This window comes from Pinus tabuliformis, chromosome 5_2, assembly GCF_031772625.1.
Source record: "Pinus tabuliformis cultivar Carrire ecotype Pingquan chromosome 5_2, CPIR1, whole genome shotgun sequence".
Taxonomy (NCBI): domain Eukaryota; kingdom Viridiplantae; phylum Streptophyta; class Pinopsida; order Pinales; family Pinaceae; genus Pinus; species Pinus tabuliformis.
The window spans coordinates 561,162,021-561,187,455 of NC_142306.1; the positions used below are offsets into that span (position 1 = coordinate 561,162,021).

Genomic DNA, 25,435 nt, shown 5'->3' on the forward strand with positions numbered 1-25,435 from the left:
ATGCTTGTGTAAAGTACTTTGATGCCTTTCACATTTAATATAGTCCACTCCAATACTCTTTTGGTTCTTGCACTTATGATGTTGACCTCATTTGATTCCATGGGTATGTTGTGAGATGCTTGCCCCTAGGTATAGTTGCCATCCCTTGAGGATAGCATGATGCTTCTCTAGCACTTAAGAAAGGACGTCCAACCTCATTTGATGACTTTAATGGGCACGAGAGCTAGGACGTTGACCACCTTTTGAGGAGCATTGACCTTGGGATGTATCTTGCATAGTTGATGACACTCTCCTCTCCCTCTAGGACTTGAAACGCTGCACATCTGAACTAAGGCATTGCTTAGAGAGCTAATGCATCCTAGAGATGACAGGAAGCCACCAGGTTGTCATTGCAACTTCTTGATGGACATTGCCTTGTTTCTGGGATGTTTTGGTGATGATGATGACTTGAGACCCTTTGGAGGGTATGGTACACTGCTCTAGATGATGATGTCATGCCCTAGCTTCATGATGTTCCTTCATGTGGCTTGGAGTGATGATGTGGGCTTGTTTGATGTTGTTGCCTTCTGGAGGGAGCCTTTACTTGATGATTGGGCACTTTTGATGAGGAATTGTGGCTTTTGGAGTGAGGAGCAACTTTGTGAGTCATCCATGACATGTTTTGATGACAAATACACTTTTAGAGGAGATGTCACCCTTGGAAGCAATTTTGGCTCACATGTGTGGGCTAGTTGAGGTTTGTTTTATGTTTTATTATTAAGATAGCTATCTTTAGGGTTGGCTTGTGACCTACTTAACTTGTAATTACATATTATAATATTTCTAGGGCTTTTAGTCTAATTTTACCCTAAATCGACTAGTTTGCCATCATATAAGTAGATGGGAGTTGATTTGGTGTTGAATCATTGTCACATTCGCACTTGAGAGAGTGCACACTAGCTTGCCTCTTTGCTTTTGGTCGCTGTTGAGCATTAAATGAGCATATTGTCTTGGGGAGATATTTTGATTGGATGGATTTTCCCTTGGATGATAAATGATGTTTCTATGGTGTTTTGTGCAAGTTTATTGTATCTTCTTCCATCTTGTATTTGTTGTAGAATTAGGGTTTTGTTGAATTTTTCACAAAATGTGTGGAACCTTTTATGACACTAACATCTCATTTGCAAGATTATCATCAAGTTTCCGTTAAGGAATCTTGGTATAGCTTCCTTGCATTTGATCTCCAATTTGATTTAAAATCTCTAGGGTTTGTGGTGTAGAGAAACTCATTTGTAACTTTTCTCTCTCTCATGAATCATTCCCATTGGTCCTCTTCCATAGACTTTGCCTTAGACCCCATTAGCCCCCTTGATTGAGAAAGGCACTAATTCACTATTGTGTCAATCCTTTTAGATAACAAAATTAAAACCCTAAATTTTTTGTTTTCTAGGGTAAATGAAGGTTAGGTTACAGTAAAACCTGCATTCTATAGCTTTAATTACCTTGGACCTTATAGTCCTAAGGTTAGGTTTTGCATGTGCTAAATTGGAAACGTATAAATATTATTTTTTATGCATTTTCAACCATTAATTAGGGTTGGCATCTAGAGTTTTTCTTTCTGTTTTATGTGTCAACCATTGAAATTTGCTGTAATATGTTTCCTTGTTTATGCATTAAATACCTTTGTTTCTCACTTGTTGATTATCAAATTTAGGTTATTTTGTTAGTGCTGTTATAAGTTTTGCATGCTGTAATTTTGCTGCTAGAAACCCTAGTTTATAACAAAAGTTTGTTATTTAAAGATAACATGTGTGTGAGAACCTATTTGAGCCTCTCCATGACTTGTTAAGCCCTCTAGATTTAGCCATAGGGTCCTTTGAACTCGTTGTCTTGAAATTATATCTTATCTCACCTAGATCCTTACTGAACATTATCCTTGGGCGATTGTATTAGTAGAACCATTAGGGGGTATTTAACCTCGGAACAGTTGGGTTATCTAATCCTTAAGATCTGTTGGGGAGGCCTCCCTTGTGGGGATAGTAACCAACCACAGGACAAAAGGCGAAGAGTTGCTAAGGTGACAATGGTGATTGATACCATTGTTTCTCTTTTAATTTAGAGTGCTTAATGAGGCTTTGCACTAAGGTGCTAGATTTTGCAGTAATAGGGTGTAGTTTTTGCGGCTTGAGCAAATTTTGTGCTCATATATTTGGTCCAAGTATGGTGGAGAGAGCAACATTCATTTGGTTCCATGTGATGTGTGCACTATACCCAAGGATGAAGGAGGACTTGGCTTGATTGGTGTTTTCACCCAAGGTGGTATTCTTGTAGCTAAGTGGGTGTTGCAATGCCTAGAGTGTTTATCCCCTTGGTAAGTCTTGTTTTTGCATCAGATGATGCCTACTCAATATATGGGTAGACTGTGAAGGACTTTTGGATTATGTGATATGATCTCCTTGCCTCATTTGTTTCAGGTTATTGGCTCGTTCATTTTTAGGACCATATGTTCACCTTGCAAATATGTTGCAGGTTTGGTTCGTTGGCATTGGAAGGGCAGCAGGGAGGGTTGGATTCAACTTGCCCCATTTGGAGCTGGAGGGTTCAGGGGTCAAATGTATATGTCATAGTAGGCTGGCTTAGTTGTGGTCTTTTACATGGGCAATGAGTGAGAACTTGTATATATAAGAGGTCAGTAGAGTCATTATTATACAGTTGACTTGTGATTTTGATATACAGTATTGGGTTATTTGGAGTTGTTCTCCTAATATGTAAGGAGTTATTGTCTAACTAATAGCTATTACAGTTTTGGGCATTGTTCTCCACACGCATATTAGGTGTACATTGTGTGTAGGCAGGTTTTTTATGATTTATGTTCATTATAATCTACTCTATCTCTCAATCTAGAGTGGAGTAGGGCTTTCCAGGCTTTACCTTCTTGGTTCACTCTTTCCTACTCACTTTTCTTTATGTTCACTTGTACTTCTTTATCTTTTAATGTTTAGTAGTAGCCTTTGCACTCCCACATTTTGTATGTGACTTGCTGTATTTTTTAGTCCCATTGACCTACACTTTTGGTCACTTTGGATATTACTAAAATCATCCTATCTTGTCTAGCATAACCTGTTGCATTTTTCTTCTTGTTAACTGTTTGTCTATTCAAGTTATCTGTCTTGTAATTGCTCTAGATGTATGTTTTGGATTTGATTAATTTTCATCGAATTCTTGTGAGTTTGCAAGCTTAGTAGGTGATCGTTTGTTCCATTTCTTCATTTGTTTACTAGCATACAAATGCATTGCAATGTTTTAAATGTCATTGGAGAATAAGAAATTCACTAATATTAGCCCTTTTCAACCTTTATGTAAATTTAAGCTCCATTATGAACTAAAGGTCTTCAACTCTCAACAATATATTTTTATTTCTTTTTTTCCAAGTTTTTGGAATTAGGAACTTCTTCACCCCTACTTCTCATTCAATTATTGACATCCATATTATTTGATCTGTAGACAGAGGGTACTTGTAATAGGAGGTGGAGGGGCAGTTGGTCTTGCCGCAATACAGCTGTCAGTGGAAGCTGGGTGTAAAGTTGTAACTACTTGTGGCAAACTAAGCATAGACCGTGTTATGGAAGCAGGAGCAGAGAAGGCTATTGACTACACATCAGAGGTAAATGTACAGGATCTACTGGAGCATTCTATTTCAACCATATTTTTAAAGTGGATCTCCCTCTGTGTTATTGGCTTTTAATGCTCTGTTCTTGAATAATTCATGTCTTCAATGTGAGACAGCCAAAGAATGAGAGCTGGCAAGAAAAGGTATTGAAAAGCAAAGCATTCAAATCTCAATATGAATGCCATCTAGCTGGCCATCAGGAAATAGAAGATGGTATTTTACTATTTTGTATTAAATTCGTGAAATACATGTAATATACTTACTGGTGGCATTGCTTGCTTGAAACTAGTCTTTAATTGGTGTTTAAAGCACAGATTAACACACACTATACTATAAATTAGTAAATGCAAGGTCTTTTTCTGGACTTTGAATTAAATTTGTCACCGTCTAGAGCAGCTACAATGCTACATAATTATCTATGAACATATTCAGCAGGAAGTGTGAATTGGGGTGTTACTGAATTGATGTTTTGCATGATGCATGGTCGATCAATGCTGGAAATGCCTGCCACATCAAATTAGTTGAAAATCCCTATAAAGATGGACCTTAATGCACCATAATTTGCATTAGGATATTATTAATGTCCACTATGACCAAAGATAGGTCAGTGGGACTCCAAGGCACATCCAGTAATATTATTACCCAAGTGGGGAGTGCTTAAGGCATCCCCTCTCAAGAGAATGGCCAAAACAATGCAGAATTGTATGTAAATGGAAAACTGAGGGTGAAGCCTCAAGCATGCAGTGAAGAATGTCCCTGTACAACAAGTTACAACACATAAAGAGCCAGTGAGGTCCCAAAAGAAAGAGCAAGTCAGTTGAGCAGGCATAATCATCATCTCAATTATTGGAGGATCCTAACTCACCAATCACCATGAAATCACCAATAATGCATCTAATACATGTTGATTTTTGTGTAGCATCGGAAGGTATTCCCGCTTTGCTAAAAGGTCTCCAAGTCAGCCTAGATGAATTAGGCCTAGGAAGAATTCAAGGCGGCTAGCTTATGAAGAGGTGTGTCTCCTGGGTTGTCACACCCCCATTCGACAAGTATAAATAGACATTGTGATGCCTTATTTCAACACCAACAAAGAGCAAGTTTTCTCCATCATTCTTATCCCTCTTGGACAGCCGCCTGTGTGGAGAAGGAAGACAAATTTGTCTGCAGGAAGGCCATAGTTTGATCGCAGGAAGGCCATAGTTTCACTGCAGGAACACCGCAGGTTGATCGCAGTTGACCGCAGGACCGAAGTTGAATGCAGCCCTGTTTTTACTACGATGTTGACCAGCGTTGAATTTTTGATATTTTAGTTGCTTTGACCAACGTTGACTTGCTGAAGTATTGACTTGGTTTGACTGTATTTGGACTTGGATATTGGCACAGATTTCTAGACAAATCGCTGATTTGTAAACCTTGTTGAAGAATAATTTCTCCTAAGAAAAGTTACTGGGTTTTCTCCCAAGGTAAAATTTGTTGTCTCTATTGTGCATGGTTGTCTTTCTTTGATCTTTATTGTTTCCTCTACATTTACTGTTGAGATTTTCTAAAGTGTAGTAATTCAATGATAGTAGTGGCATAAACACTGTTTGGAAATCATTAGGAAGTAATTATTTGGCAGAAAATCATATTCTAATGTACATCTTGTAGAAAATTCAACATGGGATCAGAGTTTTGTTGAAAGGTCAACCATTGAAGTCAGCCTTAGAGACCAAGTATTTAGCAACTTGATTGGTTTTTGGATCTCTTGGCAAAATGGCACCAAGTCTCAAAGTTGAAGAGAGATTGGATGGTGCCACCAATTTAAATCCTAGAAGACCAGAATACTTTATATCTTGGAAGAAAATGAGCTTCAGAATAATGTGGAGAAAGTCATTTTAGAGCCAGAGGGAGCTGAGGAGAAAGCCAAGTACAAGAAGGATGAAGACAAGTGATGCATGAGCATTAGAGCTTCCAAGTCATCAAGTTTTTTGGAGATCCAAGTCATCAAGATTTTTGGAGATAAAGCTGCAAACGGGGATTCAATATTGTAAAGGAATTGTAATTCCTTAATTGTAAATATTCTTAGTTATTTTAATTATTATATTGTAAAGGAATTGTAATTCCTTAATAGTAAATATTCTTAGTTCTTTTAATTATTATAGAATAGTTTTAGAAAAAACTATGGATAGGAAAGATTTGTCCATAAGGAAAAAGCTAATTTACCTTGAAAAGCATGAGAGCTTTATGGAATAAATCATGAGAGCTTTATGGAATAAATCAAGAGTGATTTATGGATGTAAAAAATATACTTTTATTCTAACTTTGTATTTAATCATTGTAAGCCTACAGACAAAGCTAATGGCCAAATGAATGTGAAATCAAGCCAAGAGAGTAATGAATACTTTTGTAATTGTTTTGTAATTGTATGGACATGATTTTATTAATGAAAGGAATTTTCATTATGTTCACAAATTGTCTGGTGTATCTATGTGATGGATAATAGTTCTAATTTGTGCATGCTCTAGGATTCATTGTAAGTGAAGTAGGATTTTTTATATGAAATGCTTTTGAAGAACACATTAAGGGTTTGATGATGAAGTGATTTGTTGTGTGATCATGAGAAGGTGAATTTTGAGGGAAAATTGATATTTTTCCTGCATCAAGTGGTATCAGAGCAGGAGATATGGAGACAACAGAAGACTTTTGTGCAACAATATGGAGGAAAAAAATTAGGATGATATTAATATAGTGGCAGGTAAATTGATTTTGTTTTTTGTTTTTTTTTTTTTTTTAATTTGTGGATATTGATGACAGGTAGCAACAATTGAGGAGGATGTGGTGAGAATTCTGATAGATAACGCAGTTGTGATGGAGGAGGAAGAGTGACTGTAGAAACTTGAAGAGCAAGGAGTGCTCAAAGGGTTCTAGAGGAGGGAACTAGGAATGCCAAAAGACCAAGTACAAGTGGGAAGCTTGGTGAGGCGTGTGTAGTAGGAAGGAGACCTGTTACTGTAAAGGTTATTTGCAGTTCATAGTGGGCAGTGGAAAGCTCACAGAGGAAGAGGAGAAGATGAAGATGACTATGGATAGTCATTTGAAGAATTCAGAGGGAAGCCACAAAGATGCCAAAGAAGTTGGCATAAGGAAAATGAGTGATGAAGAATACGAGAGGGAACTTGTTGAGATAAAAGCACAATTGAATGTGCTTACAGAGCTGCTACAACAGAATGAGGAGAACCAAAGATATGGGTGGAACTTGAGGAAAAGGATTAAGTGGCATGTTGAAAGATTATGGGCCAAGAAGCAGAGACAAAAATTGAGACACAAGTTGAAGGAAGAACTCAAAGCTACTAAGTGTGAGATGGTTCACAGGGGTGAACTTGAGCAAGGAGAAATCCATGGAGAAGATAGCAATGTTGGTGAAGATATGATGTTTGAGACATCAAATGAGCCTGCAAATCCTTATGTTTTTTGTAATGGGTTGTTTATGGTTGCAGGTGTTATTGATGATGAACATCCCTTTGAAGTTGTCATGAAAAAAGAGGAAGATAGAGGAGAACGGAGTTCAAATTTTGTTCTTAGCAGAGAGGAGGAGCAATGCTTGAATGGGATGTTCATAGTGAATGATGAGCCAAAGGTAGAGACACCTTTCAGTGTTCACGCTGATTGTGTGCATGCAAGTGCAGCAAAAGTGATTATTAGTTTTCAAATTGATGCAAGTGGAACAAAAACTGAGGGTGAACAATTTGCAAAAATTGTTGTGAATAAGGATTGAACAAAGTCAAAGGAGGAAGAGTTTGCTGGCAGCTTGGAGACAAAGCTCATTTAGCAGATTGAAGTGAGACACAGAGCTCGGAGATCAACTTTACAAGCATGGAATGGGACTAATAGTATGCTTGGATGGCTGTATATTTTGTTTGTTTTCTTGGCTAGAAAAATTTCACTTGAGATAGTGAGCAACAACATGGTGAAAACAACTAGTTTGCAGCAAGGAAGGAAAAAGACGCATTATAGTGGAATTCAAGAAGGAATAGTACAACAACATGACAAAGCCGATGATCAACAAAAAAAACTATGTATGGGATCCAAGAGGACGTCAAAAACAACAACTCTTGGTCAGGAGACCATGAAATTATTTTCTACCTTGGGAGTTTGATGCAGGAGCATTAGAGCTTCCAAGTCATAAAGCTTTTTGGAGATCCAAGTCATCAAGCTTTTTGGAGATAAAGCTGCAAACTGGGATTCAATGTTGTAAAGGAATTGTAATTCCTTAATTGTAAATATTCTTAGTTATTTTAATTATTATATTGTAAAGGAATTGTAATTCCTTAATAGTAAATATTCTTAGTTTTTTTAATTATTATGGAATAGTTTTAGAAAAACTATGGATAGGAAAGATTTGTCCATAAGGAGATAACGTTGGTGTTATAGAGCTTGTTACAGTAACTCTTAATGGATTCCCTTTCTCATGGGATCCATTTGTTCAGGGAATTTGTGCATAAGAAAATTTGCCCAAGTTTGATAAGCTATGGATTGATTGTGTCCAAGAGGAGGTCAGATTGTTGTCCAAAAGCGACTTGCAAAATTCATAGGAAGAAACTTTGGAAAGTTTGATAAGAAGAATTTAGGTAGAAGACACGCTCCAACTTAGGATCAAAAGAAGAAGGATATGTCAAAGATCAAGTGCTTCAATTGCCATGATGCATCCCAGTGTCCTTAGGATAAAAGGAAGGGAAAGCAGTTGTTATGTAAATTGTAATTTGTAATTATAGTTTAATTAGGGAAAGGGCACGATGAAAAGATCACGCCCTTACACGAAAAGGCACCCAAGGCCATATATAAGCCAGGGGCTGTCTCTATAATAATCATTAATCAGTTTATCATCTAATAAAAAATTATATAAATATATTATTATTTAGAGTTGTTCGCTCCATCTGGTATCATAGCCATCTCGATCCTCTAACATCATTATAGTCTGTTTAGTGTTGCTATGTCTTTAGTTCACCATTCTCCCCCATTCCGCCTGTTGACCATTGGAGTGGCACCTGATTATTATATGAAGACTCCATGCCCAAGGATGTACCAAAGGACACTTGTACCATCAGATATCATCAGAGTACCAAAGTTTTTTAAATTTTACTTCTACTTCTCATCATTTTCTCTTGTACCCAAATTCCACACCCTATGGGGAATTGTAATAAGTGATGCTAATAATGATGAGTTTTGAGTCTATAATAGGCCTAGGTAGCTTGGGACCTTGCCAACAAGCGAGTATTACTTTGGGAGGTTTTATTTTTCACTTGGTTAATTATCATCTCCCTACTAGGACTTAATAATTAATTGAGTTTTTTCCTCCATATTTACCCTAAATCCTTAGTATGACTTGATGGTGCGGCCTTGGGTGAGTCCTCATGTCTAGAGTCGATGTATATTACCATACTAGATCACACAAGAAATTTTGTGGAATTTGGTTAAGTCTAGGTAGTCATTTTTTAATATTTTAGATTTTCCGCAGGGCAAAAAATGCAATAAAAAATGTAATTGAAATATAATAAGTCTTGTCTAGAGAAGTTTTATGGGGTATGAGTAATAAAACATACACCTCTCACCCCAAAATTTCTACTATGGTACACTTTGAGGGGTTAATAATGTGTTATAGACCCTTAAAACCCACTTTTCCTATGTTAGTGGAAAATGTGTCAATTAATTAGGCTAGAATTAAATAAAATAGAGAGAAATTAATTATTCCATTTGAAAAAATGACATGGAAATGACTTGGAAATTATCATAAGTCAAAGCACTGAGTCAAGGGACATGTGGACGATGACTAAGCAGACTGTATCATAAATACACCATTATCTCATAAAATCGAATTTCCCAGAGTTAATGAAGCACATGCACATGTGGAGAATCGAATTATCTGGAGGATTTAATGCACAAAAGAATATTCGATGGGATATTTTGTGGAGGATTTCATGGGAGTTTGTCTCACTTACACTCCACTCCATCTACACTCAACACTTCAGTTTGAGAATTCGATTTCTCTTGGAGGGACCACACATTCTCTTGGAGGATCTACATTATTCCTCATTGGGATCATCATCAGAGGTGGCATCACATGGATTGAAGTTGGATTGTGACTTGAGTTATCTACTTGTCTTATTTCACACTTGGGTTTTCTATTGTGCCACATAGAGAATTCAATTTCTCTTGGAGGATTTCATGGTGCCACACAGGGAATTCAATTTTCCTTGGTGTCTCTCTCATCTCCACTTGGAACTTGACTCTCTCTTCTTTGGGATTGGCTCCAATGCCATTTGTCATGAGCATTTTTCATTGGGATTTGCTCCCAACTCTCTATATAATAGAGCCATGGGCTCTCATATTGTATCATGTTATGAGCTATTGGGCTTGAGGAAACTCTGCCATTTTGTACTTGCAACTTGCTAATATAATCAAAGACTTTGGGGCAATTTTGGTGGTGTTCTCTTGGCGTTTTGAGGTGATATCCTTCCATGATCTTGTTATTATGCTTTAGTTTTCTTGCATAATTGAATGTTGTTAGTTTATATTTGCCATATATTTTGGATTGATATGTGCAAGCTATCTTGCACATATCCTTGATTTAGAGTAGCATTCTAGGAATGAGCTTGCCAATTTATTTTTGGAGGAATATTTGGTCTATCTTATTCATTATGTTGCTCTAATCCATTTGCAAACTAATACTTGTTTCAAGTGTGTAGGGAAAAATCTATTTGAATTTGTGTGCAGGAATCCATCTGGGCGTGGGAGAAATCTCAATTAGATCAACTCACTCCTAGATTCAAAGTGACTCAAGACTCATCGATTTTCCACTCCAAGTCTTTCATCTAAAGAAGAGAAAGAGGGGAGTTTCTCTTACTCATTATCTACTTGATCATCTAAATTTCATATTTCTTTGATTTTAGAGCTTTCAAGGTTATATAAGTTATTCAAGAGCATTTCCTAAGCTAAACAAGTATGGGGGGTCACTCCCATTACTTGATTTAGTGTCTTGTATATTAATTTGTAATTTATTTTTGTTTAATTTGTTTTCCTTTTACACTAACATTTTGTTTTGTATTGCATCCCACAGTTGGAGCTTTGGCCAACAAGAGTGTTGAAGAGAAATATTGGAAAACTTCTAACCATTTTTTGCAAGACCTCCAACACACTTGAAGATCAAATTCAAGGATGTCATGAGCCTTAGAGGACAACTGCAAATTGGCTAGGCCGTGGGCCTTTTGGGGCTTGTAGATTTTGGACTTTGAGAGTTTTCCATTTGCCATTTGGTTGGCATTGTTTAGGAGACTCTAGCTTTGCTAAGCTCTTACTTTGTAAAGTTCTCCTTCATCTTTGGGCAAACCTCTTAGAGGCTTTTCTACTCATTGTAACCATTAATAAAAGATCAAATTTTTTGCTTGTGGGAGCTTGGGATTTGTCCCATGGCATCCCCCTTCCTCATTTAGAGGGAGGACCTTTGTGGGTGGATTGATTTTGCTTCTCATTTTTCTAGTTTTTTCTAGTTTATTATATAATTACCTTATTTTATATATATATATATATATATATATATATATATATAAGTAAAAAAATATTATATTAATAAAATAAAAATACATATATAAAAAAAAATTACATTCAAGCTAAGGAAACGAGTTAAGTTGGATAAATAATAAATATACATCACCACACACTTGATCAATGCCATCAATGATGATGAGCGACTTAGTAAAAAATTGACGAAACTTGAGAATAAGGTCACGAAGGTATTAAAAAGCTCCAGGATATAATGGTGAGAATAGAGAATCAATTCCAGTAAAATTATGATGAGCTTCAAAAGGAACATGCAACCCTTCAAATAAGGTTGATCAAAATCATACTGAAGCAATGGTGGTGTTGAACCTTATATGTCAGAAGTTGAATATTTCAACTGATCAACTACACCAGAATAATGAAGCTATTAAACACCCTGTTTCTTCAAATCTAAGTTGCAGGAAACGTGGGCAGGGGGTCCGTTTCCCCAGGGGAAACGAAACGAAACTCGTTTTCCCGTACCGTACGGCCTGGAAACGCGTTTCTGGCCGTACGGCCACGTTTCCCGAAACGGAAACTTGGCCGTACGGCCGGAAACGCGTTTCCAGGCCGTACGTGCCACGTTTCCCCCAAAAAAACACTTGTTTTTTAATTTTTTTTTTTTTTATTTGTTTTTAATTTTTTTTAGGGTTTCCAGGTAGTAAATGTGATGTAAATTTAATCTTAATGTTTAAATGTTTATGTAAGTAAATGTATCATTCATGCTTTATGATTGCACATATATATAATAATAATTTTTAAATATTTTTAATATATATATATATTATTATATATATTCGCGTTTCCCCGTTTCCAAAATTTGGGGAGGTCGCGTTTCGTTTCGCTTCCCCGTTTCGTTTCGCTTCCGCGTTTCCCCGTTTCGTGCAACTTAGCTTCAAATACATCAAACCCATCAAGCTCACCTCGTATTCATGAATCTCCACATACATCTTCCATTCCTAATCCACAAAATAGTAACACGAATTTTCAAAATATGCAGATCTCGACCCAATTTCCCGATTTCCACATATCAACGAAGAGCAAAACTTGAGCTTTCCAAATTTGATGGTAACGAGAAACACATTGTTGCATGGTTCAATAAAGCAGAGGAGTATTTCGAGATTTATAGTATTAACAATGACGATGAAAGAATCAAGCGTGCCTCCATGCAATTGGAAGGCGAAGCTTATAATTGGTATATGTGGTGGAAAAAAACAACACATGCTATCAGTTGGAGAAAATTTAGAGATGCTTTCTTTAAAAGGTTTCAAGGTATCAAAGAAGAAGAGTTCTTCATGACAGTCACCAGGCTACAACAAAAAGGAGATGTGGATGAATATACTAGAGAATGGGAAACCATATCTCTAGGATGAACTTAAGCTTCATGACATCACCTTTATAGAAGAAGCAAGAAAGAAAGCAAAAGCCGCAGAAAAGAAGTTCGAAAGAATATAGCTGCCAAAAGTTGAAAGAGTATATTCAAGACGAAGGTTTCCCCAAACTTCTAAAGTGGATAATACAAAGTACGTTCCACCACAACTACATGGATGAAAAACTAATTTGGAAGTACAAAGAATAAAAGAGGGTAAGTGCAAACGTTGTGGCAAAAAAAAGATTCTAAATGTAAATGTGTTAAAGGAAAAGAGACCAAGAACCTGTATACATTTGAAGCAACCAATGATTCAGATAGTGAAGAATCAAACATAGAAGAAGTTGAAGATTCTCCACAATTTTCCCTAGAATCAGACAACGAAAATATTCCTCAAGTGTCATTATCAGCCATGACATGAATATCTCAACTCCAGACCCTGAAGTTAAAAGGACATATCAAAAAGAGCAATGTAATGGTTCTAATAGATACAGGGAGCACTCACAATTTTTTGGACTCAAATATTGCAAAAAGGTTTAACATCTTCACATACCCAATGCCTAATATGAAGGTAATGGTAGTAGATGGAAAGAAAATCGAAAAAGTAGGGAAATTCCATAAGGTCAAATTGCAAATTCAAGACTACAATCTAGGATCTCCGTTTTACACTGTACCACTAGGACGAGTGGATGTGGTGCTAGGTATCCAATGGCTACAAACCTTAGGCACTTACTTCGCCAACCATCAAAAGCAATTCATAAAGTTTAAATGGGAAGGACAAAAATATATGGTTTTCAGCCACCTCAGAATCAAAATGTATCATCCTACCAGATGGTGAAGTTGATTCGAAAAGGAGCACCATCATCTATAGTGCAGTGTCACCAAATGGAAATGCTAGCTTTGAAATTAGTTAGCAAAGAACCACTTGAAGTTCAGGCACTGATTTAGAAACACAAAAAGGTTTTCCAAGATCTTCCAATGAAGATGCCTCTTGAAAGAGAAATTAAGCACATAATCGAAGTGAAATCGGGGTCAAACCCTGTCAACATCAAGCTGTATAAGTATCCACATAATAAAAAAACTGAAATTGACAAGTTAGTCCAAGATCTTTTAAAGTGTTGTATGATGTATCATCACAAAAAGTAGAAGCCCTTACGCTGTTCTAGTGGTTCTAGTCCGAAAGAAGGATGGATCATTTAAACTATGCGTAGATTATCGAGGGTTGAACAAGATAACGATTAAGAACAAGTTCTTGATTCCCTTCATAGACGAAATGCTAGATGAACTTCATGGACCCAGATATTTTTCAAAATTGGACTTGAGATCTGTATACTACCAAATCAGAATAAGGTTATAGGACATAGCAAAGACTGCCTTTCGAACACATGAAGACCATTATGAGTTTAAGGTAATGCCTTTTGGGATACCTAATGCTCTAGGAACTTTCCAAGCTACCATGAATGATGTATTTCGTCCATATCTACGAAAGTTTGTGTTAGTGTTCTTTGATGACATTCTAATCTATAGTAAAACGTGGAAGGAGCATCTACAACATCTAGAGAAGGTCCTCACTATATTAGAAGAACATCAATTTTATGCAAAGATGTCCAAATGCATCTTTGGGAAGGAAGAAGTAGAGTACCTTGGACACATAATATCCAAGGAAGGAGCAAAAGTAGATCCTAATAAGATCAAAGATATAAAAAAATGGCCCAAACTGACTAACATCACCAAATTAAGAGGATTCTTAGGGTGGACTAAATACTATCGAAGGTTTATTCGAAACTATGCTCATGTAATCGTACACTGAACAAACCTTCTGAAAAAGAACTTATTTCAATGGGATGATGAGGCAGAAAAGTGTTTTGAAGACCTAAAGGAAATTTTGTTTAATGCACCTGTATTAGCAACTCCAAACTTTTCAAAGCCATTTGTAATTGAATGTGACGCTTTAGGTTTTGGAATAGGAGCAATGTTGATGCAAGAAGACCATCCAATAGCATTTGAAAGTAGGAAGCTCAATAAACGGGTGTTAATTTTTGGTTAACATGCTCTTTGCTTAGGTCAATTACTTCAATGATCCATATGAGCCCAAGTTTAATCTCATTTCTTTCATTAACAATCACCATTATCACATTGACAGTAATTAAGGAAAGAACATAAATAACATATGCAGAAGACAAGCCAAGACAAGAGAACACAAGAATTGGCTCAAGCAAGGGAAAAACCCCAAGATGGGCAAAACCCTTGATCAATTCTTCTTATTATGAAATATCAAATGTTTAACAGAGAGAGAGTACAATCAAGGTCAAAATTGACTTGCCAATATGATGATCAATGCTACTGTTCAAATGACAAAGGAGTAGCCCAGACAAATCTTCCATTCTGCCTTCAGACAACAGCAGAAAAACTTTGCCCTAACCAAAGATCAATGGTAGTCAAAGTAGCTACAAAATAGTCTCCAAAAGGAGCTCAGTCTAGGGACAATTAGTGTGGCCTCCTTTGCAGATTGTAATGAACCCAAAACAGTGCAATACTAAATAGTCAATCTTGGTCAATGTGGTGAGGAACTTTGTTGTCAAAGATCTTTAATTGGGGCTTGAAGATAAGGAGCTAAGATTGCCCAAATCTTGTGCTAAAGGCTGTGGTCTTCCTTCATAGGTAAGTTGCTTCGAACCTTCATTTATATAACTGTTCAAGACTATACTTGTTGCTCTTGGTTAGGGCTTGTAACCTATTGCTACAACCCTCACAACCTTGCTTAAATAGCTCTTCTACAGCTATGGTCCCACTCTTCCTTACTCAAGCTGTTTAGTATAACTTCCTAGGAAGAGGCCAGCCCTAGATTAGGCCTATGAGCCCCTTAACATTCTCCCAAACTCTTGCGGCACCCTATAACTGTAACAAACAATCTCTCAAATGAGCCTTACGGCCTCATGCAATAAGGAACACCTACAACTGACTAAACATAGGCTCTCCCACACAGAACTGTACCCAAAACAACCTTCAAACCTCTCTCCTAGCTTGCGGCCTCCACCTGCACAAATTCAGACCTCTGCCAGGACAAGAAAACACTCCTAAAGCACAGAAATGCCCACTCCTTGTCTTCCTTTCTTCTGCGGCTGCCTCAGAGATGAAAGAATGATGCACTTGGATGATTTAATGAGGTTGGAGAACACCTCTATTTATATAAGATGGAGAGGAGTTCACCTTAACAATTAACGCCAAGCCGACCTTGATAAATTACACGTGTGGGCTTGCTTTCAAAAATATACTTTTCCTTATCCAAATTTAGTGATCTTTAGGTCGATTTTGGTCCTCTCAAAAAGAGGAGTTCAATGCCACAATTATCTTCATTAATGGAGCTGCCCAAAGTGGAATTTGGCCCTAGTTGCCAATTTTAATAGCGGGAATGTCTAAGGTCTACATACAACAAGGAAATGCTCGCCATTATGCATGCACTAGCCAAGTGGAGACAATATCTCTTGGGAAGTAAGTTTCTAATATGAAAAAACCATAACAGTCTTCAACATCTCCTCCAACAAAAAACACTTTCTACAAAACAACAAAAGTGGATCAAAAACATTGTTGCCTTTGACGTGGAAATATACATAAAAAGGGGAAGGACAACGTAGTAGCAAATGCTCTATCTAGAAAAGATGAAGAGTCATCATTACTTGCAAGCTCGGTTGTAGTCCTTGAATGGCTTACCGAAATTCGAAGTGAGTATGCAAAAGATTCGGAAACATGTGCTATAATCAATAATCCTGCTCAGAATTCAAAATTCGAATGGAAAAACGATATTCTTTGGTATAAAGGAAGGATTTACGTAGGCCCAAATTCCAAATTTAAGTCCAAAGTTCTCAAGGAGTCCCTTGATTCACTATCAACAGGACATGTATGTTTCTTTAAAACCTACTGGAATGCATGCCAATCATTTTTCTGGAAAGGAATGAATAATGATATTCAAAGATATGTAACAGAGTGTGATCAATGCCAGAGAAATATGAATGAGAACAGTCTGCTCCACCCATTAAATATTCCAAACCAAAAGTGGGAAAAACAATCGATGGACTTTATTGAAGGGTTACCCGTGTGAGATGGAAAAGACAAAATCATCATAGTAGTCGATAAACTCACCAAGTATGCACACTTCATAGGAGTGAAGAAATCAGATTCAACAAAACAAATCGCTGAGATATTTTGCAAGAATGTTTACAAACTACATGGGTTTCCCAAGGTCATTGTGAGTGATAATGATGCCAAATTTAAAGAAAAATTTTGCAAATATTTTTTCAAACATATCAGAACATACCTCAACATGAATTCAACATACCATCCTCAAATAGACAGTCAAGTAGAAGTTTTCAATAAATGTTTGGAAGCTTACCTCCTTTGTTATGCGACAGATAAGAAAAACAAGTGGACTCAATGGTTACCCCTCGTCGAATGGTAGTACAACTCCACTTATCACACGTTAGCGAAAATGACCCCATTTCAAGCTCTATATGGTTATGAGCCTCCAAAATGGAAGGACCTTGCCATTATTGCAACAAAGTTTCCAGTAGTTAAAGATCAATTAGAAGAGACCTAAAAAGTCTTCCAAGCACTAAAGGAAAATCTAAATATTGCAAGAAATCATATGAAGCAGCAGGATGACTAAAACATAACAGAAATAAATTTTAAGGTTGGAGAATGGGTATTTGTTAAACTTCAGCCCTACAAGCTATTGTCCTTAAAACAAAAGGGGAAAAACAAATTGGCACCAAAGTTCTATGGACCATACCATATTAACAAAAAGATAAGCCAAGTGGCATACAACTTAAGCCTTCCTAATAAAAGCCATGTTCACAATGTCTTCCCTGTATCTAGCCTTAAGAAAGCACTCGGCAAAAACCAAGCGACACTGACAACACTTTTGACATTAGATGATGATGGGAAGATCATTTTAGAACTAGAAGGAATCATCACCACTGGGGAAAAGAATTTGCGATCAAGATAAATCAAAGAGTACCTTATTAAATGGAAGAACATACCAGAAGAAGAAGCCTCTTGGGAGACAAAAGCGTTTTGTCAACAACCGTTGTCGCTACGTATGCTTTGATGACAAAACATCTTTTCGAGAGGAAGGCAATGTTATGTAAAAATTGTAATTTATAATTATAGTTTAATTAGGGAAAGTGCACGATAAGAAGATCACACCTTTTCACGAAAAGGCACCCATGGCCATATATAAGCCAGGGGTCCTCTCTGTAATAATCATCAATTAGTTTATCATCTAATAAAAATTTACATAAATATATTCTTATTTAGAACTGTTCGCTCCAACAACATGCATCAACAACCGATGTTGATGATGAGCTTCCACCGCAGAAGAAGTCTAAGGAATATTTCATTGTCTCCACTCTTCTATGCACTATTACAAATGGCATCGATGTTTGGTTGGTGGACAATGGTGCTTCTAGGCACATCACTGGTTTTCGAGATGCTCTCACTGATTTAACAAAGAGAAACTTAGCATTATAGTTGGAACTTGGGGATAAATCCAAGTATACAATGAAAGGAGTTGGATCAACATTGTTTCAGCTAGAGTCTGGAGATACACTTCACATGAGAGATGTTTTGTTTGTACTAGGATTGAAGAAGAACTTGCTCTCTATCTCAGCATTAGAGGATAGAAGATACAAAGTTGTATTTGTGGATGGACATGTTCTTGTATGGCTTAAGGGCTTGAGTATAGACTCAACAAGAGTAATTGGTGTTCGAGAGGGAGGACTGTACAGATTGTTAAAACGTCCATCCCATGCCATGGCAAATGAGAGTATCAACTCATGTGAGTCTCACATGGAGATTGGTAGTGAGGAGCAGGAGGCTCTGAAGGATGCAGGTATAGGTCCCATTATTCTAGATATTCATCCTTCAAATAGTTAGGAGATAACAGAGCCAATAGATCTCTTGATAGATGTTGTTGACACTGTGCAGGATGTAGAGGGGCATGCAGCTTCTAGAGGTACTTTCGGGGATAACAGACGACCACAGAGGTTCTCAACACGTACAACATTGATGAGGAACATCATTGATTCCGAAACTTCCAATTATGAGGAGGCAACAGGTCAATAGGTTTGGAAGGATGCCATGATTGAGGAGTATCAGTCCTGTTGGAAATATTGAGAGGGGGGTGAATCAATATTTCTCTTCAATTAGTATATTTTTAACTTTATAGAGTGTTAATTTTTATTAGCATCAGATAAACATAAACATTTATCAACACCATTCAACAATGTACAATAATAAAGACAGTACACCAAATATTTTTAGGTGGAAACCCTTCTGGGGGAATAACCATCAAACACTTCTTAATATTTGTCTTCAATAAATTTACATCAATAGGAAGCTCCAATTTCCAAGATTTACACCATCAACCGTGTTGGAGAACCTCAGGCAAGCATATTACGGTGATTCTTCTTTAACATGATATCAATTTGTGAAGCATTTTTACAATTTATCTTAGCTTAATGTTCCATTCATTATTAGTATGAGTAATTACTTCATCAAACTACTATCAAGAACAAAAGAGACAAGAACACAAATGTTTGGCTTTCTACCCGGGCCAAAACCTCTCCCTCTTAGAGAGGAAAACCCACGCAAAATTCTTCTTATAGAGATTCCATTGACGAATACCAAGACCATGACCCTTGACACAATCTGCCTCTCCAAGACCAAGACATCAACCTTCTTCCTTGCCATTGTTGAGATCATCATCATCGCTGTTGCTTCCACTGATGTCATCAAAGTTGCACTACTGCTGCACTTTTAACTGAGATCATCCTCGTTGCTTTCATCAAGACCATAGTTGCTATGTCACCATTACTGCAACATGAATGCCTTCACAACAACATAATTGAGATCTTTATTTATTCATCATGTCACTTGAGATCTCTTGTCTTCATTGAGATCTTTACAGTGACCTTGATTCTATATCTTCACTAGGCTGCACCATGTCTCCATCTGCACATGGATCATCACTGTATCCTTTGATAAGATCATCATCATGATGTTTTCGAGAGTGTGCCAAGAGTGTACTATCACTATTTCTCAAGACTGTTTCTCCTTAGCACTGTGATTCTGCTCCTTTCAATGAGATGACAACGTCTTTGATCTTACCTATACTGTCTCGCCCTTAAGGTATGTATATGCTGATATTGTTGTCATAGTATTCAAGATAATGCCAAGATAGTAATCTGAGTCACTGTGGTTCAATAAGTTTACGCTGCAATGATGATGCCACCGAGATCTGTGTGAAAGGATAATACTGTACCCTTGTCCGAAGTATTCATTGCTTCGTTCATCCCTCCACTTCACAGGTACGACGAGGGTATTTAGCCCAAAACGTGGATCGATACTACGTTCTCTGAGATCTGGTCATGACTGCACGTAAAACCCTAGCGAGGTGCAGTCATACCTTAATGTGGATCTCTGCTCCATACCTATCCGAAGTACAGTGACATTCCTCCATCCAATACCCAAAAACATTAGCCTTTCCTATGGTGTGGATTTCCTCTATACCCATACGAAATTTCAGAGAGGAAATTGCGAGTTTTATAACTTATGTTTTGTGGATCCTCAACAGGGTATTTATAGTGGTTGGTGCACTATATTTGAGCCTACATTACCTTATGAACCAACATGTCTATTTATTCAAGTTGACATGACATTTCAATATATATTTAATTCATTTATTGAAGCTGACATGATGATCTTCTCATTGTTTTGCTTGCAGTCTTCTTGTGTTTGCTTTTGGAGGCTTGAGCTTGGTCTTGGAGGGCTGCTCTAGGCTTGTACACATTTTACATAGGCTTATAAAGAGCTTTCATTGCATGACATGACTCTTTGATAAATAAATTAAATCCTAAAGACATCAAGAAGAAATCTTTGACCTAGATACACTTCTTGCTCATGAAACCCATGTAGCAAGATTACAAAAATAATTTATTACATCAATTACATGAAGATCAAACCTAGTTACACTTTCTTCACCACTCCCTCTTAACTAGGGAGGTATTTATAAGGGTACTTGGTCATTCTCAATCTAAAGAATTTCTCATAAGAAGAATTGGATCTGCAATCCATCTGTTCTAGCATCATTTCAACCAACATTGTTTCCATTTAGCAAGGCCTTGAATAACATCTTTATCTCTCACTTAGATCAAAGTACACAATGTCGACGAGACCAATGACTGAACACGCATCATCATTCTCTCTCTTAGGGTGATACCCACCAGGGTGTTCTCTGAGTATGTCCTACTAGGACTATTCTCATCTTGGGTTCCCAACCCTCAAGAATATCGGTCCTCTTTCCCACTCTTGTCTTGGATACCCTACCACATCCTCAAAGAGTGTTAGATGCTGGATGATTACACAATCCGCCATTCTTTCTTCCAAATTGAAGACAAGAATGTCGTGTCTAACTCTCCCTCTTAACCAGGGATGAGTTCCAAGTTTCTCTTTACTTAGAAACTTGCTTGAGTTCCTTTGCTCATAGGAGCTTCCCAGGGCTCTCTCTTACCCAAGGACTCTATCATCAGTGCTTTATATGGTCTTCTAGTTGACTGATGATCCAAGACTTCAATGTCATCAATTTCTTCACATGTAGGGTTCAACCATCCATCACTTTCCTTTGTCATGTCATTCCTTCTTTTCCGAAAAGTATCCTCTTTGGCTTTATATGTGGGGCTTCCTTCATAAGCTCATCTGTCTTCATTTTCCTTCAATAGTGATTGCTCTGGATCACAAGGTATGTAGTTGTGACATCCTTCACAACTCTCATTTTCTTGATCTTGCACACATACCTAGACTTTTGCAAGAGGTCAGACACCAAAAACAAATTACACAATACCTTTTGGTGATGGCCTTCTACAGTGACATATTCTTGTAGGTATCAATCATCTTGCATACATGTTGACATATCTCCCAATGATATCTGTTGTCAAGGGTCCTCATCCTTTTAGACTTATATCAGAGTCTTCACATCTTTCCGGGAGATTTCCTGGTCAAGTCTTCCTGATCTTCTAGATGTTGATTGCCTTCATCAAGGTTTCATACTTCACGATCTCTTCCATCCTCATATCTTTCATTCCCAAGACCTCTCAGAGTTCTTCAATGGCCATCGACTACCTCATACTGCATTCTAAGGACATATTATGTTGATTTCATTTGGTTTGACATATGTCTTTCTGCATCCTTTCAGAGGAGGAGATCTATTCCCTCTTGATCATGCTTGATCCATTTTATCTGTAACCACATATCATGACATTACAATATCGAATGCAAATACAAATACAATCATACATACCTCATTTTTCCTTTAGGTATCTCTCAACAGCTTTCTTGATTGAACGGATCTTCAATTCTTTGATCTGCTTCATCATGTCATCAGTCCCTTGTCTCATGATTTCCATAAGTTGGAAATCCTGATGAAACATTTGCTGCCTTCCAGGACTAGGAGATCCTCTGCTAAAGTTTCTATTAGAGATCCTTGGGGATCTAGTCTGTCCCCATCTGGAAAATGCTTCCTTTGATTTGGATGACTTCTTCCCTTCCTTTAATGTACACTGAGATTCCCAAGAGCCATATCCTTTATGATTTCAATACTAGCTCTTGCTTTTCATGGTGCCACAATGCATCTCCTTACCATGATCATATCTGCAGGGTCTTCTGATAGGATCCTTTTGAGAGGCAGACCATTTCATTCATAATGGAGATCTATTATTCCCTCTTTCTTTGATCTTTCTTCAACTTCCTTCACCCTTCCAGTGATATGAGTTTCTCTTCCACAATACTATTCTGTCTTGTCGACCTTCCTTCACTTATCAACACTTATTTGTGTCCTGTCAACTTGCCTTTCTCTATTGCTTCACAGAGACCACCAACTGTTGATCAAGGTAACCTTCTTGTTCATGGACATCTGTTACCTTGCTTATCAATATCAATATTAATGATGATTATTTTCTCATCATTTTTCCCAGATCTCATAACTGAGATCTCACGAAGAATATCCTTTTATGTCTCCTTTCTTACTTCATAGAACCTTAAGAGTTCTCATGACTTCAAAGGAGACCTTGATGTACTGACTTCACTCCTTCATGAGGATTTTGTCAATCCTACTGCAAGAACTTTTGATGACTTATCTAACCCATAGATCTTCTTGCACTGATGAAGTCAATAAACCAAAACTTGATTATAGAATAAAATATACTTACTTGATACGTGAAGACAAGATCTTCGCCTTGATCATGTTGGCAGTTGTTTGAAGTAGATGCATTGATGCTACCTCCAGATAGGATCCTTGCTGAAGCCTATCTTCAAGCCTTCAAAATAATTGATTTGAACATTTGATCCTTGCATCATCGACTTGAGGTTGCTGGCCATAATGTATAGATACTCATTAGATAGAGTTGCCATTGTTGTGTCAATGAACACCTTCACTCTACATCGAGTACTGTCCATGCAAATCATGCTGTAGATGATCTGCTTCTTTGAATGGGAATCTGAGTTGTTCTTTGAAAGGATCAATCACTTTAATGTTGAGATCATGCTATGACGTGGATTGTGAGAGACACAAAAGCTATTGCTATAGACTAGACTTTGTCTTCAGATTTCCAAAACCCTTGCTGTAGATGATTGTAGTTGTGGACTGCTTTTTGGACCTTGACCCTCTTCGATATGGTGTAGTCTATACGATCTTGCTGTTATAGATTGTCTCCTTGATCAACCATCCTTGTGTTTACATACTGTTGCTGCAGACTGACCCTTTGATTTAGGGTTTCATCAAGGTATAGTTCTTGATATTCTTCAGCTAGCTTTGATGCTTTGTAGAAACTTGACTCCCTATATGTCTCTTTTCTGCCCTTACTTTGACTTCTGAAACCAACCCTCTGATACCATGTTGAAGAATCTAGGGCAAGCATATTAAGGTGATTCTTCTTTAACATGATAACAATTTGTGAGGCATTTTTACAATTTATCTTAGCTTAATGTTCCATTCATTATTAGTATGAGTAATTACTTCATCAAACTGCTATCAAGAACAAAAGAGACAAGAACACAAATGTTTAGCTTTTTGCCAAGGTCAAAACCTCTCCCTCTTGGAGAGGAAAACCCATGCAAAATTCTTCTTATAGAGATTCCATTGACGAATACCAAGACCATGACCCTTGACAGAATCTGCCTCTCCATTGTTGAGATCATCATCATCGCTGTTGCTTCCACTGCTCTCATCAAAGTTGCACTACTGCTTCACTTTTAATTGAGATCATCCTCGTTGCTTTGATCAAGACCATAGTTGCTATGTCACCACTGCTGCAACATGAATGCCTTCACAACAACATAACTGAGATCTTCATTTATTCATCATGTCACTTGAGATCTCGTCTTCATTGAGATCTTTATAGTGACCTTGATTCTATGTCTTTACTAGGCTGCACCATGTCTCCATCTGCACATGGATCATCACTATATCCATTGATAAGATCATCATCATCATGTTTTCGAGAGTGGGCCGAGAGTGTACTTATCACTATTTCTCAAGACTGTTTCTCCTTAGCACTGTGATTCTGCTCCTTCCAATGAGATGACAATGTTTTTGATCTTACCTATACTACCTTGCCCTTAAGGTATGTATATGCTCATATTGTTGTCACAGTGTTCAAGATAATGCCAAGACAGTAATCCGAGTCACTATGGTTCAATAAGTTTAGGCTGCTATGATGATGCCACCGAGATCTGTGTGAAAGGATAATACTGTACCCTTGTCCGAAGTATTCACTGCTTCATTCATCCCTCCACTTCACAGGTATGCCGAGGGTATTTAGCCCAGAACGTGGATCAATACTGTGTTCTCTGAGATCTGGTCATGACTGCACCTAAAACCCTAGCCGAGGTGCAGTCAGACCTTAATGCGGATCTCTGCTCCATACCTATCTGAAGTACAGTGACATTCCTCCATCCGAGACCCAAAAACATTAGCCTTTCCTGTGGTGCAGATTTCCTCTACACCCATACAAAATTTCAGAGAGGAAATTGCGAGTTCTGTAACTAATGTTTTGCGGATCCTCAACAGGGCATTTATAGTGGTTGGTGCACTATATTTGAGTTGATATTACCTTATGAACCAACATGTCTATTTATTCAAGCCGACATGACCTTTCAATATATATTTAATTCATTTGTTGAAGCCGACATGATGACCTTCTCATTGTTTTGCTTGCAATCTTCTTGTGTTTGCTTTTGGAGGCTTGAGCTTGGTCTTGGAGGGCTGCTCTAAGCCTGTACACATTTTACATAGGCTTATAAAGAGTTTTCATTGCATGACACGACTCTTTGATAAATAAATTAAATCCTAAAGACATCAAGAAGAAGTCTTTGACCTAGATACACTTCTTGCTCATGAAACCCATGTAGCAAGATTACAAAAATAATTTATTACATCAATTACATGAAGACCGAACCTAGTTACACTTTCTTCAACAAACTAAAGGAGGCTCCGACCCTTGGTTTACTAGCTCCTAATGGAAGGATGCTCCAACGCCTTGGTTTTTAGGCTCAAACCTGAAGGATTCTCTAGCACCCTGTTCACCAGCTTCGACTGGATGGACGGTCCAACGCTCGAGTTTATAGACTCTGATTCCCTGATTCAACAGTTGCTATTGTAAGGATGCTACATGTAATATCCTAAATGGAAAAATTTGGCGAATTCTCGGAATTTAACGCAACACAATGCTTCATATAAAAATTTCAACCATTTAATACAAAAATTGTTAGTGAAATGCATCAAACAAAATACAACA

At 37.4% G+C, this 25,435-nt stretch overlaps 1 protein-coding gene across 1 annotated transcript in view; it reads left to right on the forward strand.

The window, feature by feature from the left end:
• Positions 1–25,435, forward strand: part of LOC149160203 (GroES-like zinc-binding alcohol dehydrogenase family protein) — a 240,623-nt gene that overhangs the window by 87,019 nt on the left and 128,169 nt on the right. The window contains exon 3 of the mRNA XM_089434537.1: positions 3,484–3,643. Coding sequence (XP_089290663.1) covers positions 3,484–3,643 — 160 coding nt within the window. The remainder of the gene's footprint in view (positions 1–3,483; positions 3,644–25,435) is intronic.